We start from the raw sequence: 17,757 nt of genomic DNA on the forward strand, positions 1-17,757 counted from the left end.
CTCTGGGTAAAGAGAGTAAGGTTTCTCCTGAATTCTTATGTGATTTACTAATAACTACTTTATTTTATGGCCCCTACTTCTGGCACCTCTGACAAGTGGAAACATCTACTCTGGATCTCTGCTAGCAAACCTCACTGTGATTATAAAGACCTCTATCAGGTCACTCCACAATCTTCTCCTTCCAGAAATCTGTGTCGAACGTGCACGTGTGTTTAAAGAGATATTTTGCTAACAATCTTTGCTACCCGGGGTAAAGATCTCCTGGTATTTTTGAACAACAAGACCTTGAGATATTTAAAACTCTCAGCTACAGGATCCCAATTTTTCTGTTCTCTCGTGTGCCTATCACAGAATAATGCCTCGACTATCTGAGTTAAAAATCCCGGATGAGTTTCTCTATCAGGAAGGCTGCTTGCTGAGTAAACTTTGCAGGTTTTGTAAAAGTGGTTAAAATCTGCTGCATGTTTTACTGGAAGCACTTAACCCCTCACTTCCAGCAAACAAAACTTTTATTCAATGAGTATAACAGCCAAGGGCATTTTGATTTGTATGGGTTAATTATTTGTGAGCAGTTTTGGCTACATCTTCTTCAGAAGCAGGATGATGAATAATAAATCAGAGTTTAATACCCGGCTTACTGTCTCCCCAGGAGTTGTCCCTGTTCGCTTGCAGCGTTGGCCTGAACAAGTGGAAACATTTCTGTGGTTTTGCTTCAATCACATTGTTCTGGGATATTGAGAAGACATGAAATGTCTTTTTTATTGCAAGTTTGGCCGTTTATTATTTTGTTTTCATTACCTCGGGGCGGGGGGGGGGGGGGGGGGGGGGTAGCTCATGTTCAGATGTTCATAAGATATAGGAGCACAATTAGGCCACTCTGCCCATCGGGCCTGCTCAACCATTCTATCATGGCTGATATGTTCCTCATCTGTTACCTACAATGCTACAAATCAAGAGCTGGATTGTGAAATCAGCCAGAGCATCTCCTCCCTGGAACACATGACCTAGGAGGGGGAGTCGGCAATTTAACCTCCCGAGCCTGACACCCTCAATGTGATCATGGCTGACCCCATCCTGGCCTCAACTCCACCATCCTGCCCGGTCTCCATAACCCTTCAACCCATTACCAATTAAAAACCTGTCTGACTCCTCCTTAAATTTACTCACTGTCCCAGCATGCACTGCACCCTGGTGTAGCGAATTCCACTGATTCACAACCCTTTGGGGGAAGTCGTTTTTCTTCAAATTTGTTTTAGATTTTGCTACCTCTTCTAAGATTATGACCTCTCGTTTTAGAATGCCCCACGTCTACTTTATCCATACGTTTTAGCATCTTGCCCACCTCAATTAGATCTCCCCTCATTCTTCTAAACTCTAGACTTCCAGTAGCGGCCATGTCCGGATAGGTCGCGCACTCGGCAGCTCCCGCCGAGATCGGACATTCGGGCCCTTTAACGGAGCTGTAGCGGCACTTTGGCAGTGATTCCGGGTGTGGCAAAGGACGCTGGAGAGGTTCCCCTCACTGCTGCATGGAGGGGACCAGGAGTGGGGCCGTTAAAAGAGCGATCACGGGGAAGCGAGCGGAGCGGGTCCGGGAAGAGAAAATGGCGGCTGGCGCGGGCCATGCAGCGTGGGCCCAGTGGTCGAGATAGCAGCAAGAGTTTCTGAGAAGCTGCTTTGTAGAGCTGAAGACGGAGATGCTGGCCCCTATGAAGGCCTCTATGGAAAGGATGGTGGAGACTCAGAAGGTGCAATAGAAGGCGATCAAAGAGGTGGAGAGGAAGGTATCTGACAATTAGCATGAGATCCTGGGCCTGGTGGTCAGAGTGGAGGCGCATGAGGCCCTACACAAGAGATGGCAGGAGAGACTGAATGACCTCGAATATAGGTCCAGGAGTCACAACCTGCGAAGGTGCGGTGGGGGTGGACGCGAGCACGTATGTGACTACAATGCTGGGGACGCTGATGGGCGTAGGGGCCTTCCCGAGGCCCTTGGAACTGGACGGGGTGCATAGCGTCCTCACGAGGAAGCCTAGGGCGAACGAACGGCCGAGGGCGATAGTGATAAGGTTCCACCTCTTCACACACAGGGAGCGTGTCCTGCATTGGGCAAAGAAGGAGCGGAGCAGTAAGTGGGAGAACTGCGAGATTCGTATATACCAGGATCTGGGAGCTGAGCTGGCGAGGAGACGTGCGGGTTTCAACCGGGCTACAGCGGTCCTCCACAACAAAGGGGTGAAATTGGGCTCCTGCATCCGGCGAGGCTTTGGGTAATGTACCAGGACAGACACCACTACTTAGATACGTGGCCAAGAGCGAAGGAGTTCTCTATTTTCTCCTACGTTCACAAAGTATACTCGCGGATTGACTATTTTGTGTTGAGCAGGGCGTTAATCTCGAGGCTGGAAGGGGTCGAGTATTCGGCCATTGTGGTCTCAGTCCATGCCCCGCATTGGGTGGGCTTGCGACTAGGGGCGGAGGGAGGGCAGCACCCTCTCTGGACACTGGATGTGGGACTGCTAGCGGATGAAGAGGTGTGTGGGTGGATAAGGAGGAGCATCCAAAACTATGTGACAATAAATGACACAGGGGAGGTAACAGCAACACGGTTTGGGAGGCTATGAAGGTGGTTATTAGAGGGCAGTTAATCTCTATTAGGTCCCATAGAGAGAAGAGGGAGAGGGCGGAGAGGGAGAGACTGGTGGGAGAGATACTTAGAGTAGACAGGAAGTACACGGAGACCCCCGAGGAGGGGCTGCTAAAGGAGCGCCGGAGGCTGCAGGCGGAGTTTGACCTGCTGACCACTGGGAAGGCGGAGGCACAGCTGAGGAAGGTGAAAGGGGCAGTAGACGAGTATGGGGAGAAAGCAAGTAGGATGCTGGCGCACCAACTTCGCAGGAGAGAGGCGGCCAGGGAGATCGGGGGAGTTAGGGATAAGGAAGGCAACACGGTCTTGGGCCCAGAGAAGATCAACAAAGTCTTCAAGGAGTTTTATTGTAAACTGTACGAGTCAGAACCTCCGAGGGGAGGGGAAGGGATGAAGCAATTTATGGATCAATTGAGGTTCCCAAGGGTGGATGAAGATCTGATGGAGGAACTGGGGGCCCCGATTGAGTTGGAGGAGATAGTTAAGGGCCTAGAAAGTATGCAGTCAGGCAAGGCCTCGGGTCCGGACGGCTTCCCTGTAGAATTTTATAAGAAGTTCTCAGAGCTGCTGAGCCCAGTCCTGCTGAGAACCTTTAACGAGGCAAAGGAGAGAGGAGCCCTCCCCCCCCCCCTCTCCCCCTCGACGATGTCGCAGGCATTCCTCTCCCTCATTTTGAAGAGGGAGAAGGATCCGCTTCAATGTGGGTCCTACAGGCCGATATCACTCCTGAATGTGGATGCCAAACTGCTGGCTAAAACTTTGGCTACCAGAATAGAGGACTGTGTCCCGGGCATGCCCGGCGCTTAAAGAATTCTGGCAGGGCTTTGCGAGGGCTATGTCCAGGATTTTGGACACGCGGGTGAAGCCAAGTCCAACAATAGCGATATTTGGGGTGTCAGAGGATCCGGGAGTGCAGGAAGCGAAAGAGGCCGAGGTGTTGGCCTTTGCCTCCCTGGTAGCCCGGAGACGGATCTTGTTAATGTGGAGGGACTCGAAACCCCCGAGTGTGGAGACCTGGCTGGGTTTCTCAGCCTGGAGCGAATAAAGTTCACCTTGAGAGGGTCCTTGCTGGGGTTCTCCCGGCGGTGGCAACCTTTCCTTGACTTTCTAGGGGAGCGGTAAAATGTCAGCAGCAGCAATCCGGGGGGGGGGGGGGGCTCAGGTGGGGGAACTGTTTATTTAATGTATATTTTCTTTTTGTATAATGATAAAAGCCACCTAGTTTTGTTAAATATTTTTCATTTATTTTTCTGTTATTAGTTATGTAAAAATTCTGTTTGAAAAAAGCTTTAATAAAAACAAATTAAAAAAAAAAAATTCTTCTAAACTCTAGCGAGTATAGGCCTAAACTGCTCAATCTCTCCTCATACGACAAACCCCTCATCTCTGGAATCAATCTAGTGAACCTCCTCTGAACTGTCATAATGCCACTATATCTTTCCCCAAATAAGTAGTAGATAGCCAGAATATGATGCAGGATGATGCCAGTGATGTGGGTTCAATCCCTATTCCAGCTGTGATAACTCACGGAGGTTTGCCTCCTTGCCTTGCCCCATGTTTGGTGGGGAGTGGTGTCCCTCAGGCGAGATAACCACGTCGCTCTGTCCATTGTCCCTCGTGGGCTGGGCTAATGACCTACTCCAAGGGGAGTCAGTGTGGTAGATCATTCCTCGTGAATCATGTGAGCAATGCGGGGCCGTGAGCTCAGGGTGTGGGGAATGTCTTGTCCCTGTAATGCATTCACAATTCCAACCCCCCCCCCCAATGAGGAGGGGGAGGGAGTGGGGGACAGGGGGAGTTGGGAGGGATAGAGGTGGCTAACGTTGCAGGAAAGAGGAGGGAGAGAGATTGAGTGCTGGAACATGGAATAACTTACCATAACTGGGAAAATGATGGCTGCCACGGTTGATTTCAGGATCCAGAGCATAGCCAGACAGATGACCTGGATGAAGGTGAAGAGGTGAACCCTCCGTAGGGGGACATGTCGCAGGTAGATGAAGTCTGGTTGATGTTTGGGAGGCATCAGCAACAACTTCAATCGGTCCATGAACTGAAATGACAAAACAGAGCCAGCCTTTAACCCCGGCCCCACTCCTCAACAGCTTGTACATTGAGCTACATCAGGTGTGCAGCAAAGAAACAGGCCACTCGGCCCAACTGGTCCATGCTGGTGATTTTGCTCCACATGATCCTCTTCCCATTCCTCCTCATCTCACCCTATCAGGAGATCCTTCCATTCCTTTCTCCCTCATGTATTTATCCATCTTCCTCCTTAAACATATTGAGAATCGGACAACATTAACCTCTCGCCCAGGGAATGTTACACGTGGAATTGGAGAATTTGGAGATCCAAACCTCCCTGTCCAAGTGTGTGTCTTTGCTCATCGAGAACTACAATTCTCTAAACACTGCTGGTGTATTTAGGTTATCTGACCTTATAAGAGCTGTGTATATCTTTACAGAAATTGCAACAGAATAGATGGCAGCCTGACATAAGGGCTACCACTGTAGCTTCACAGCACCAGGGACCCAGGTTTGATTCTCGCTTGGGTCACTATCTGGATTGGATTGGATTTGTTTATTGTCACGTGTACTGAGGTACAGTGAAAAGTATTTTTCTGCAAACAGCTCAACAGATCATTCAGTACATGGGAAGAAAAGGGAATTAAACAGAATTCAAGAAAATACATGAGAATATCTGTGTGGAGTCTGCATTTTCTCCCCGTGTCTGCGTGGGTTTCCTCCGGGTGCTCCGGTTTCCTCCCACAAGTCCCGAAAGACGTGCTTGTTGGGTGAATCGGACATTCCGAATTCTCCCTCTGTGTACCCGAACAGGCGCCGGGGTGTGGCGACTAGGGGATTTTCACAGTACCTTCATTGCAGTGTTTTAAAAAAAATTTAGAGTACCCAATTTTTTTTTTTCCAATTAAGGGGCAAGTTAGTGTGGCCAATCCACCTAGCCTGCACATCTTTGGGTTGTGAGGGTGAAATCCACGCAGACACGGGGAGAATGTGCAAACTCCACACGGACAGTGACCCAGGGCCAGGATTCAAACCCGGATCCTCAGCGCTGTAGGCAGCAATGCTAACCACTGTGCCACCGTGCTGCCCTTTTCATGGCAGTGTTAATGAAAGCCTACTTGTGACAATAATAAAAATTCTTCTTCTTATTATTAGAAAGAGAAACACATGCTTTGAAATAAGTGATCAGCACTTGTTAAGGGGAAAGAGTTGAATTAGAATAAATGACACAGCACAGACAGCATTGCAGCCACTGTTCAGTAATATAACCAAGGTTGTGAACTATTTCGGACAGGGTTCTTTCCGGGGTAGAAGTCCAAGTGTGAGCAGTGTTCTCGGGTTCCGGCCAACCACACACACATGTTCTGGTCGCGTCCTCAGCTGTAAGATTTTGGGTGTCCTTATTTAGCGCCACGACAGTGATTCTTATCACTGATCTGCAGCCTTGTCCCTTGGTGGCCATTTTCGGGTCGGGGACGAGAGGCGGGTTGTGTTGGGGTGGGGGTGTCCGACCCCGCCCAGCACCTCAGTTTGGTTGGGTGACCCAATGGAATTTTGCCTCTGAAGAAAGTCAAGTCAACCGTGAGGGGGTCGGTTGAGGAGTTCGACCTGAGATGGGAGCCATTCAATTCCTTCTTTAAGGAGTTAGTCATCGCCAGTTGTTGGGGGGGGGGGGGGGTTTAGGTTATGGTTGGGGAGAGGCTTTTTTCTTTTCTTTCATTTTGGATGAGGTTTATACGATTGGTTGTGTTTTTGCTCCATTGTTCTGTGTTCCACCCATTGTTTATGAATCAATTTATTATAAATGTAAAATCTTTGGGCAGCACGGTGGCGCAGTGGTTAGCACTGCTGCCTCACGACGCCGAGGTCCCAGGTTCGATCCCGGCTCTGGGTCACTGTCCGTGTGGAGTTTGCATATTCTCCCCGTGTCTGCGTGGGTTTCGCCCCCACAACCCAAAAGATGTGCAGGGTAGGTGGATTGGCCACGCTAAATTGCCCCTTAATTGGAAAAAAAATAATTGGGTACTCTAAATTTAAAGAAAATAAATAAAATAAAATAAAAAAAAATAAAAAAAATAAATGTAAAATCTTTAATAATAATTTATTTTTAAAAAAACTTTTGGGGCCCGCACAGTGGCGCAGTGGTTAGTGCTGCTGCCTCACGGCTCCGAGGACCCGGGTTCGGTCCTGGCCCTGGGTCACTGTCCGTGTGGAGTTTGCACATTCTCCCCGTGGCTGCGTGGGTCTCACCCCCACAACCCAAAGGTGGGCAGGGTAGGTGGATTGGCCGCGCTAAATTGCCCCTTAATTGGTCAAAAAATAATTGGGTACTCTAAATTTCAGGCAGGGTCCATTTCTCTAGAAAAGCGAAGGCTGAGGGCTAACCTGATGGAGGTCTTTAAGATTGTGAATGGGTTTGATCGGATTGTGTAGAAGGGATGTTTCCACTTGTGAGGGGGACCAGGGACAGGGGCCATATATATAAGACAGTTATTAATTCAGGAGAAATCTCTTCACCCAGAGAGTGGTGAGAACGGACAACTCACTGCCGCAGGGAGTGGACAAGTTGAATAACAGGAGAGACATTTAAAGAGGAAGTTGGTTAGGTACATACGGAGAAAGGAATAGAAAGAGATGGTGACGGGGGGGGGGGGGATGTGAACAGGAGGAAGGGGGAGGCTCAGATGGAGCAGAAACGCTGGCACAGGGGAGCTGGATCAAGTGAACTCTTCCTGTGGTGTAAACTGGATGTAATTAGTGTTGTCCTGGCGATGATGGGATGGTAACTGCTTCAACGTGACTGTTGTCCATAAGGTGACATCAGACTGGGGCTATGATCTCTGCTTCGGTGAACACGTAACCCGCTCCAGGGTTACGTGTTTTTGCGACAATCGACATTGGTTCATGGTCACCATTACACGTTTGACTCTCTCCACAGATGCTGCCAGACCTGCTGAGTGTTTCTAGCGTTTTCTGTTTGTGTTTCAGATTCCACCATTCGCACTATTTTACTTTTACCTTATGCAACCAAACTGCACCAGTTCACGTGACCTTTGATCAATTCCCAGCTGTGACCTCACCTCACCTAATAAAGTTGGAGAATGGATGAGGCTGACCTGGGATTCCTCGATTCACTACAATGCAGAAGGAGGCCATTCGATCCATCTAGTCTGCACTGATCCGCTGAAAGTGCATCCTACCCAGGCCCATGCTCCCATCCTATCCCCGTAACCCAGTAACCCCACCTAACCTTTGGGCACTAAGGGGTAATTAAGCACGGCAAATCCACCTAACCTGAACATCTTTGGACTGAGAGAGGAAACTGGAACACCTGGAGGAAACCGGGAGGAATGTACAAACTCCACACAGACGGTCACCAAGGCTGGAATCGAGCGCGGATCCCTGGCGCAGTGCTAACCACTGCGCCGTCCTAGCTGCAGAATGTTATTAGGCTTTCTTAAAAATAAATTTAGAGTACCCAATTAATTTTTTCCAATTGAGGGGCAATTTAGCATGGCCAATCCACCTCCCCTGCACATCTTTTGGGTTGTGGGGGTGAAACCCACGCAGACACAGGGAGAATATGCAAACTCCACATGGACCCCAGGGCAGGGATCGAACCTGGGACCTCGGCGTTGTGAGGCAGCAGGGCTAACCCACTGTGCCACCGCGCTGCCCGAGCTGCAGGATGTTATTAGGCTTTTAATGAGCCAGTTGACACGCATTATCAATGAGCCATTTGCAATGTAGTGGTGGCTCAGGGATTAGGTAGAGGTCGAACAGACCTCCCGCGTTCCTGGAAAAGCACCTGTCGGGTTTGCCAGGTGCCCCGCCGGGGTCAGGGCAGGGGTCCCTCACCTATCAGGTGCCCCCACCCTGCCCTGGCGCACCTGTGGCCTGGGGTCCCTCTGCGATCCTGAGCCTTGGGTGGGTGCAGCACTGCACGTCAATGATGAGGTGCTGGCCTCTGGTTGGCCAACAGTTCATGGCGGCTACAACATTTGCCCCCAAGGGCTTCAATCGCTGGGAATGCCCAATGACAGCTACTTCAGTGCCTAAAAACACTTCATTCCATTGGGCGTCCTTCATGGAATTAATGGGGGCTCCCTGCCAATTCCCCAAGAGATGGGCGAGGCCCCCATCAGCCAGCCAAAGTCCCAGTCATTGTGATCGAATGATCTGGCTTCAGGGGTTTCCACTGAAATGATTCGCCGCCTCCCGCCAAGGTAATCGTCGCCCAGATCATTTTCAGCCGACCGTTATTCAAACTCACTTTGGCCACTGGCAGGCTGGTTAATAATTATCGGGCATTTTCTCTGGAATTTAGCTTGCAAACAGTTGCTATGGTTACTCACCTGTACACCCCTCAGAGAAGCAACCCCCATGTACAGGAAAACTCCGTAAAGCACTGGCATTGGGATGTACTGGAACGAAAGAGGAAGGCAATCAGTCATTGAGCGAACATTCACTTCAACTCAACAACAACTTGTACTTATATGGCACCTTTAACATAATGAACGTCCCAAGGTTCTTCAAGCGGGCGTTAGAAAACAAAATGTGGCTTTCAGCGACATATGAAGATTGGTCAGAGAAGTAGATTAGAAGAAGCACCTTATCAGAGGAGGTAAAGAGACAGAGGGCGCGATCGAAGGAAAAGGTTTCTGATTGTCATTGTAGCGAGTTTTGCTGGGGGTTTCATCCAGGCTATGTCACTAAGCTCCCCGTCGCTGTCTCACCAGACTGAGTACCGTAGCGAGTGTGTTTAACCGCCTGTTACCCGGGGCTCACAGTGCTGAGACACCCCCCCCCCACTCTTTAACGTGGCGCCCCCGGTTAAATAGGGGGCCTCAGCGGGGAATGAACAGCTCAGGCTGCACAGAGCCCCGCTTTCTATACCGAGGGGCTTCGCTCGCCAGAACTCCTCAGTGTAGCGCGGGATCGGGGTGCCACGGGCTGTGAAGTCAGTTTTGAAGTGCGGTGCCAATTGTCGGAAACACAGCAGCCAACGTGCGCACGACAAGAATCCATAGTAAACAGTGTGATAATGACCTGATTTCACGAGGGATAAATATTGCGTCGGGGAGATCATTCCCAGCTCTTCCTTAAACAGCACCGTGGGGGTTCGAGTGTCCACCTGAGAGGGCAAACAATCTCACGGCTGGGCTGAAAGACAGCACCGTCTGATAGTGCAGCTCTCCCTCAGCTCCGCACTCCAGTGTCAGCCTTGATTTTATATTCACGCTAAGGCACGTGTTCGGCCCAAAGAGACGCAATTAACCTCACATCTCGAATTCACCGCAGCTGTGCGACCTGCCTTCCTTTAACGCCCGTCCAAATCGTTCCTCTCCCTTCCCTATTAATCCCTTACTGATGATGTTCCGCCGACTCTCAGGCTACCTGGTGGCTCACTGGAGCAGAATCTCTCTCTCGTCGCCTCCCCCCACCCCTCCCCTCCCCTCCCCCCCCCCCCCCTCCTCAATCGTCCCTCCGAAAACAGTGCCTGGGGGAGGGGGGTTTATGAATCAAAGCTTGTGACAAATGTCTGAAACATGACCGCTGCCCACTCCCCCAATACTCTGGCACCTCTCAGTTCACACACATGACTTTGGGCCCTCGACCAAAGAAATAGGTCCTCGCAAAATGTTAGTTTAACCACTTGAAATTTAGTAAAAGACATTTGTTCTTGCACAACACAGCCTGAGAGGCAGTGGCGAGAGTTCACCATGAGGAGGCAGGACCATCCTGCAGCAGAATGCAGTCTACCACGTCAGACACATTCAGGGATGTGTATCTGTGTGTGTGTGCTTGTGAGGGTGTGTGTGACACGGTATGGGTTTTTGTGTGTCCATGCCTTAGTGTATGTGTGTGTGTCTGAGTGGGTTTGTGTGTGTGTCACAGTGGGTTTGTGTGTGTGTCTGAGTGGGTTTGTGTGTGTGTGTCTGAGTGGGTTTGTGTGTGTGTGTCTGAGTGGGTTTGTGTGTGTGTCTCAGTGGGTTTGTGTGTCTGTGTCTCAGTGGGTTTGTGTCTGTGTCTGAGTGGGTTTGTGTGTGTGTCTGAGTGGGTTTGTGTCTGTGTCAGAGTGGGTTTGTGTGTCTGTGTCTGAGTGGGTTTGTGTGTGTGTCTGAGTGGGTTTGTGTGTGTGTCTCAGTGGGTTTGTGTGTGTGTGTCTGAGTGGGTTTGTGTGTGTGTGTCTGAGTGGGTTTGTGTGTCTGTGTCTGAGTGGGTTTGTGTGTGTGTCTGAGTGGGTTTGTGTGTGTGTCTCAGTGGGTTTGTGTGTGTGTGTCTGAGTGGGTTTGTGTGTGTGTGTCTGAGTGGGTTTGTGTGTGTGTGTCTGAGTGGGTTTGTGTGTGTGTCTCAGTGGGTTTGTGTCGATGCCTTAGTGTATGTGTGTGTGTGTCAGAGTGGGTTTGTGTGTGTGTCTGAGTGGGTTTGTGTGTGTGTCTGAGTGGGTTTGTGTGTGTGTCTGAGTGGGTTTGTGTGTGTGTCAGAGTGGGTTTGTGTGTGTGTCTGAGTGGGTTTGTGTCTGTGTCAGAGTGGGTTTGTGTGTGTGTCAGAGTGGGTTTGTGTGTGTGTCAGAGTGGGTTTGTGTGTCTGTGTCTGAGTGGGTTTGTGTCTGTGTCTGAGTGGGTTTGTGTGTGTGTCTGAGTGGGTTTGTGTCTGTGTCTGAGTGGGTTTGTATGTGTGTCTGAGTGGGTTTGTGTCTGTGTCTGAGTGGGTTTGTGAGTCTGTGTCTGAGTGGGTTTGTGTCTGTGTCTGAGTGGGTTTGTGTGTGTGTCTGAGTGGGTTTGTGTGTGTGTCTGAGTGGGTTTGTGTCTGTGTCTGAGTGGGTTTGTGTGTGTGTCTGAGTGGGTTTGTGTGTGTGTCAGAGTGGGTTTGTGTGTGTGTGTCAGAGTGGGTTTGTGTGTGTGTGTCAGAGTGGGTTTGTGTGTGTGTCTGAGTGGGTTTGTGTGTGTGTCTGAGTGGGTTTGTGTCTGTGTCTGAGTGGGTTTGTGTGTGTGTGTCTGAGTGGGTTTGTGTGTGTGTGTCTGAGTGGGTTTGTGTCTGACTGAGTGGGTTTGTGTGTGTGTGTCAGAGTGGGTTTGTGTGTGTGTCTGAGTGGGTTTGTGTGTGTGTCTGAGTGGGTTTGTGTGTGTGTGTCAGAGTGGGTTTGTGTCTGTGTCTGAGTGGGTTTGTGTGTGTGTCAGAGTGGGTTTGTGTGTGTGTCTGAGTGGGTTTGTGTGTGTGTGTCAGAGTGGGTTTGTATGTGTGTCTGAGTGGGTTTGTGTGTGTGTCAGAGTGGGTTTGTGTGTGTGGCTGAGTGGGTTTGTGTCTGTGTCTGAGTGGGTTTGTGTGTGTGTCAGAGTGGGTTTGTGTGTGTGTCTGAGTGGGTTTGTGTGTGTGTCAGAGTGGGTTTGTGTGTGTGTCTGAGTGGGTTTGTGTCTGTGTCTGAGTGGGTTTGTGTGTCTGTGTCTGAGTGGGTTTGTGTGTGTGTCAGAGTGGGTTTGTGTGTGTGTCTCAGTGGGTTTGTGTCTGTGTCTGAGTGGGTTTGTGTGTGTGTCTCAGTGGGTTTGTGTCTGTGTCAGAGTGGGTTTGTGTGTCTGTGTCTGAGTGGGTTTGTGTGTGTCTGAGTGGGTTTGTGTGTGTGTCTCAGTGGGTTTGTGTGTGTGTGTCTGAGTGGGTTTGTGTGTGTGTGTCTGAGTGGGTTTGTGTGTGTGTCTCAGTGGGTTTGTGTCTGTGTCTCAGTGGGTTTGTGTGTGTGTGTCTGAGTGGGTTTGTGTGTGTGTCAGAGTGGGTTTGTGTGTGTGTCTCAGTGGGTTTGTGTCTGTGTCTGAGTGGGTTTGTGTGTGTGGCAGAGTGGGTTTGTGTCTGTGTCTCAGTGGGTTTGTGTGTGTGTCAGAGTGGGTTTGTGTGTGTGTGGCTGAGTGGGTTTGTGTGTGTGTCTGAGTGGGTTTGTGTGTCTGTGTCTCAGTGGGTTTGTGTCTGTGTCTGAGTGGGTTTGTGTGTGTGTCTCAGTGGGTTTGTGTCTGTGTCAGAGTGGGTTTGTGTGTCTGTGTCTGAGTGGGTTTGTGTGTGTGTCTGAGTGGGTTTGTGTGTGTGTCTCAGTGGGTTTGTGTGTGTGTGTCTGAGTGGGTTTGTGTGTGTGTGTCTGAGTGGGTTTGTGTGTGTGTGTCTGAGTGGGTTTGTGTGTGTGTCTCAGTGGGTTTGTGTCTGTGTCTCAGTGGGTTTGTGTGTGTGTCTGAGTGGGTTTGTGTGTGTGTCTCAGTGGGTTTGTGTGTGTGTCAGAGTGGGTTTGTGTGTGTGTCTCAGTGGGTTTGTGTCTGTGTCTGAGTGGGTTTGTGTGTGTGTGTCTGAGTGGGTTTGTGTCTGTGTCTGAGTGGGTTTGTGTGTGTGTCAGAGTGGGTTTGTGTGTGTGTCAGAGTGGGTTTGTGTGTGTGTCTGAGTGGGTTTGTGTGTGTGTCTGAGTGGGTTTGTGTGCGTGTCTGAGTGGGTTTGTGTCTGTGTCTGAGTGGGTTTGTGTCTGTGTCTGAGTGGGTTTGTGTCTGTGTCTGAGTGGGTTTGTGTGTCTGTGTCTGAGTGGGTTTGTGTGTGTGTCAGAGTGGGTTTGTGTGTGTGTCTCAGTGGGTTTGTGTCTGTGTCTGAGTGGGTTTGTGTGTGTGTCTCAGTGGGTTTGTGTCTGTGTCAGCGTGGGTTTGTGTGTCTGTGTCTGAGTGGGTTTGTGTGTGTGTCTGAGTGGGTTTGTGTGTGTGTCTCAGTGGGTTTGTGTGTGTGTGTCTGAGTGGGTTTGTGTGTGTGTGTCTGAGTGGGTTTGTGTGTGTGTCTCAGTGGGTTTGTGTCTGTGTCTCAGTGGGTTTGTGTGTGTGTGTCTGAGTGGGTTTGTGTGTGTGTCAGAGTGGGTTTGTGTGTGTGTCTCAGTGGGTTTGTGTCTGTGTCAGAGTGGGTTTGTGTGTGTGTGGCTGAGTGGGTTTGTGTGTGTGTCTGAGTGGGTTTGTGTGTCTGTGTCTCAGTGGGTTTGTGTCTGTGTCTGAGTGGGTTTGTGTGTGTGTCTCAGTGGGTTTGTGTCTGTGTCAGAGTGGGTTTGTGTCTGTGTCTCAGTGGGTTTGTGTGTGTGTCAGAGTGGGTTTGTGTGTGTGTGGCTGAGTGGGTTTGTGTGTGTGTCTGAGTGGGTTTGTGTGTCTGTGTCTCAGTGGGTTTGTGTCTGTGTCTGAGTGGGTTTGTGTGTGTGTCTCAGTGGGTTTGTGTCTGTGTCAGAGTGGGTTTGTGTGTCTGTGTCTGAGTGGGTTTGTGTGTGTGTCTGAGTGGGTTTGTGTGTGTGTCTCAGTGGGTTTGTGTGTGTGTGTCTGAGTGGGTTTGTGTGTGTGTGTCTGAGTGGGTTTGTGTGTGTGTCTCAGTGGGTTTGTGTCTGTGTCTCAGTGGGTTTGTGTGTGTGTCTGAGTGGGTTTGTGTGTGTGTCTCAGTGGGTTTGTGTGTGTGTCAGAGTGGGTTTGTGTGTGTGTCTCAGTGGGTTTGTGTCTGTGTCTGAGTGGGTTTGTGTGTGTGTCAGAGTGGGTTTGTGTGTGTGTCAGAGTGGGTTTGTGTGTGTGTTTGAGTGGGTTTGTGTGTGTGTCTGAGTGGGTTTGTGTGTGTGTCTGAGTGGGTTTGTGTGTGTGTCTGAGTGGGTTTGTGTGTGTGTCTGAGTGGGTTTGTGTCTGTGTCTGAGTGGGTTTGTGTGTTTCTGTGCTGCTGTTAATAGTTTCAAATTCATTGCAGGAGAAAAAACAATTGCAGTGAAACATCAGCACTGTCAATCCTGGATTTTGAAAGGTGGGAACAACCAGAAATGGAGACCCAGTAAAGAAGCTGTCACAAGTCAGACATGACTATTTGTGCAGTTAATCAGTACCCCCGAAATTGTGTGATTAAACATTATTAAGAAATATTTAAAGGTGGTACCTTTAGTATGGGAGCCATGAAGACGGAAATACCAGTGAGAAAGAAGACAATAACGCCAGTCACTCGCTGTTCCCTGCAAATGGACAGAAAGGGTCAGCACCAGAAGAATGTGTCAAACAGGAAAGTGAAACTTCAGATGAAATGCTCTGAATGTTACAAAACAAAGTTGTCATCTCTTTTCCTCCGATTAGTACAAAGCTAACAGGGATCAGCTGTATAGCCCCGATGTCTAACACTCTCACCTCCAAGTCTGAGAGCTGTGGGTACAAGTCCCACTCCAGACACTTGAGGACAGTATCCACCGAGGGGAGCCACAGGTCGGCCAGTGCTTCTGATGCTCACACTGACGATCCGCCTGTTATCTCAGTCGGGTGCACAACGATCCGCTCACAGATTTGAAGAAGAGCAACAAGTTCTCCCCGGTGTGTTGCCACATATTTATTCTTCCGTCAACAGCGGGCTATCTGGTTGTTGTAACATTGCCCGAGTGGGATCTTGCTGTGCACAGATTGGCTGCTATGATTCCACAATAGAGGGGAGGCAGTGGAGTGGTGGTAGACATTCGCTGGACTAGACATCCAGAGACCCAGAATAATTCTCTGTGGACCCGGGTTCGAATCCCGCCACTGCAGATTGTGGAATTTGATTTCAATTTTTAAAAATCTGGAACTAAAAGCCTCAAGGTTACCATGAAACCATTGCCGATTGTGGTAAAACCCCGTCAAGCTCACACATGACCTTCAGGGAAGGAAATCTGTCGTCCTCACCTGGTCTGGCCAATATGTGACTCCAGACCCACAGCGACGTGGTTGATTCTTAACTGCCCCCCTCAGGGGCAATTACCCTCTGACAGACAGCACTCCCTCAGTACTGACCCTCTGACAGACAGCACTCCCTCAGTACTGACCCTCTGACAGTGCAGCACTCCCTCAGTACTGACCCTCTGACAGTGCGGCACTCCCTCAGTACTGACCCTCTGACAGTGCAGCACTCCCTCAGTACTGACCCTCTGACAGTGCAGCACTCCCTCAGTACTGACCCTCTGACAGTGCGGCACTCCCTCAGTACTGACCCTCTGACAGTGCGGCACTCCCTCAGTACTGACCCTCTGACAGTGCGGCACTCCCTCAGTACTGACCCTCTGACAGTGCGGCACTCCCTCAGTACTGACCTTCTGACAGTGCAGCACTCCCTCAGTACTGACCCTCAGACAGTGCAGCACTCCCTCAGTACTGACCCTCAGACAGTGCAGCACTCCCTCAGTACTGACCCTCTGACAGTGCGGCACTCCCTCAGTACTGACCCTCTGACAGTGCAGCACTCCCTCAGCGCTGACCCTCTGACAGTGCATCACTCCCTCAGTACTGACCCTCTGACAGTGCAGCACTCCCTCAGTACTGACCCTCTGACAGTGCGGCACTCCCTCAGTACTGACCCTCTGACAGTGCAGCACTCCCTCAGTACTGACCCTCTGACAGTGCAGCACTCCCTCAGTACTGACCCTCTGACAGTGCAGCACTCCCTCAGTACTGACCCTCTGACAGTGCTGCACTCCCTCAGTACTGACCCTCTGACAGTGCGGCACTCCCTCAGTACTGACCCTCTCACAGTGCGGCACTCCCTCAGTACTGACCCTCTGACAGGGCAGCACTCCCTCAGTACTGACCCTCTGACAGTGCAGCTCTCCCTCAGTACTGACCCTCTGACAGTGCAGCGCTCCCTCAGTACTGACCCTCTGACAGTGCAGCACTCCCTCAGTACTGACCCTCTGACAGTGCGGCGCTCCCTCAGTACTGACCCTCTGACAGTGCAGCCCTCCCTCAGTACTGACCCTCTGACAGTGCGGCGCTCCCTCAGTACTGACCCTCTGACAGTACGGCACTCCCTCAGTACTGACCCTCTGACAGTGCGGCGCTCCCTCAGTACTGACCCTCTGACAGTACGGCACTCCCTCAGTACTGACCCTCTGACAGTGCAGCACTCCCTCAGTACTGACCCTCTGACAGTGCGGCACTCCCTCAGTACTGACCCTCTGACAGTGTAGCGCTCCCTCAGTACTGACCCTCTGACAGTGCAGCTCTCCCTCAGTACTGACCCTCTGTCAGTGCAGCACTCCCTCAGTACTGACCCCCTGACAGTGCAGCACTCCCTCAGTACTGACCCTCTGACAGTGCGGCACTCCCTCAGTACTGACCCTCTGACAGTGCAGCACTCCCTCAGTACTGACCCTCTGACAGTGCGGCACTCCCTCAGTACTGACCCTCTGACAGTGCGGCACTCCCTCAGTACTGACCCTCTGACAGTGCAGCACTCCCTCAGTACTGACCCTCTGACAGTGCAGCACTCCCTCAACAACTCCAAGGTTTTCACATTCTTCCTAAAATCTGATGCCATTAATTTGACACAATACTCCAGCTGAGGTCTGACCAGTTTTTCTTTATCAAGATTTAGATCCACAATCTTGCTTTTGTCGTCTTTCACTTTTAATAAAGTCCAGGGTTTCAAATGCGCTTTTAGTAGCTTTCTCATTGTGTCCTGTCACCTTCAATCATTGTTCGACAATCTGTTCTGCGCTCTCTCACTCTCTTTGATCTCTCTACATCCTTGCGTTGTTTTGGAAAACAGGCTCCTTGAACACGCGGGTTCAATGCCTGACAAGGGAATTAAAGCTCATGCAAAACGCTCCTTACTTACTGAGAATGCAGTGTCTTTACCGTCCAGAAAACCAGGAAACAGGTGATATGGAAATAGGCTGGCAAAGTGTGGATGCAGAAGATCAGTCAAGATCTTATTGGAGAGGGCGGCACAGTGGCGCAGTGGTTAGCACTGCTGCCTCACGCTCCGAGGTCCCAGTTCCGATCCCGGCCCGCATCACTGTCCGTTTGCACATTCTTCCCGTGTTTGCGTGGGTTTCACCCCCCCCCCCCCCCACCCTCCCCCCTTAATTGCCCCTTAATTGGAAAAAAAAAGAATTGGGTATTCGAAATTTGGGGAAAAAAAGATCTTATTGGATGGCAGGGCAGGTTCGCGAGGCTGAATAGACCAATCCGGCTGCAGGTACCTCCTTACTGTGAGTTGGTACCAATCAGGTTGGTGTCAATGATTGAAAACTGTGCTCGAGTGGGCTGCAGGGTGGCGCAGTGGTTAGCACTGCTGCCTCACGGCGCCGAGGACCCGGG

General features: G+C 50.6%; 1 protein-coding gene across 13 annotated transcripts in view; it reads right to left on the reverse strand.

Annotated features, from left to right (window-relative positions):
* Window positions 1-17,757, reverse strand: part of LOC119963540 (electrogenic sodium bicarbonate cotransporter 1-like) — a 296,890-nt gene that overhangs the window by 13,507 nt on the left and 265,626 nt on the right. For all 13 annotated transcript variants that reach the window (XR_005460119.1, XR_005460120.1, XM_038792824.1 and 10 more), the window contains 3 exons: window positions 14,579-14,651; window positions 9,025-9,093; window positions 4,524-4,697 (listed from right to left, as the gene is read on the reverse strand). Coding sequence is in view for 11 of the 13 variants with exons in the window: in XM_038792824.1 (XP_038648752.1) it covers window positions 4,524-4,697; window positions 9,025-9,093; window positions 14,579-14,651 (316 nt within the window). In the remaining 2 variants the exon portion in view is untranslated. The remainder of the gene's footprint in view (window positions 1-4,523; window positions 4,698-9,024; window positions 9,094-14,578; window positions 14,652-17,757) is intronic.

This window comes from Scyliorhinus canicula, chromosome 3, assembly GCF_902713615.1.
Source record: "Scyliorhinus canicula chromosome 3, sScyCan1.1, whole genome shotgun sequence".
NCBI classification, from domain to species: domain Eukaryota; kingdom Metazoa; phylum Chordata; class Chondrichthyes; order Carcharhiniformes; family Scyliorhinidae; genus Scyliorhinus; species Scyliorhinus canicula.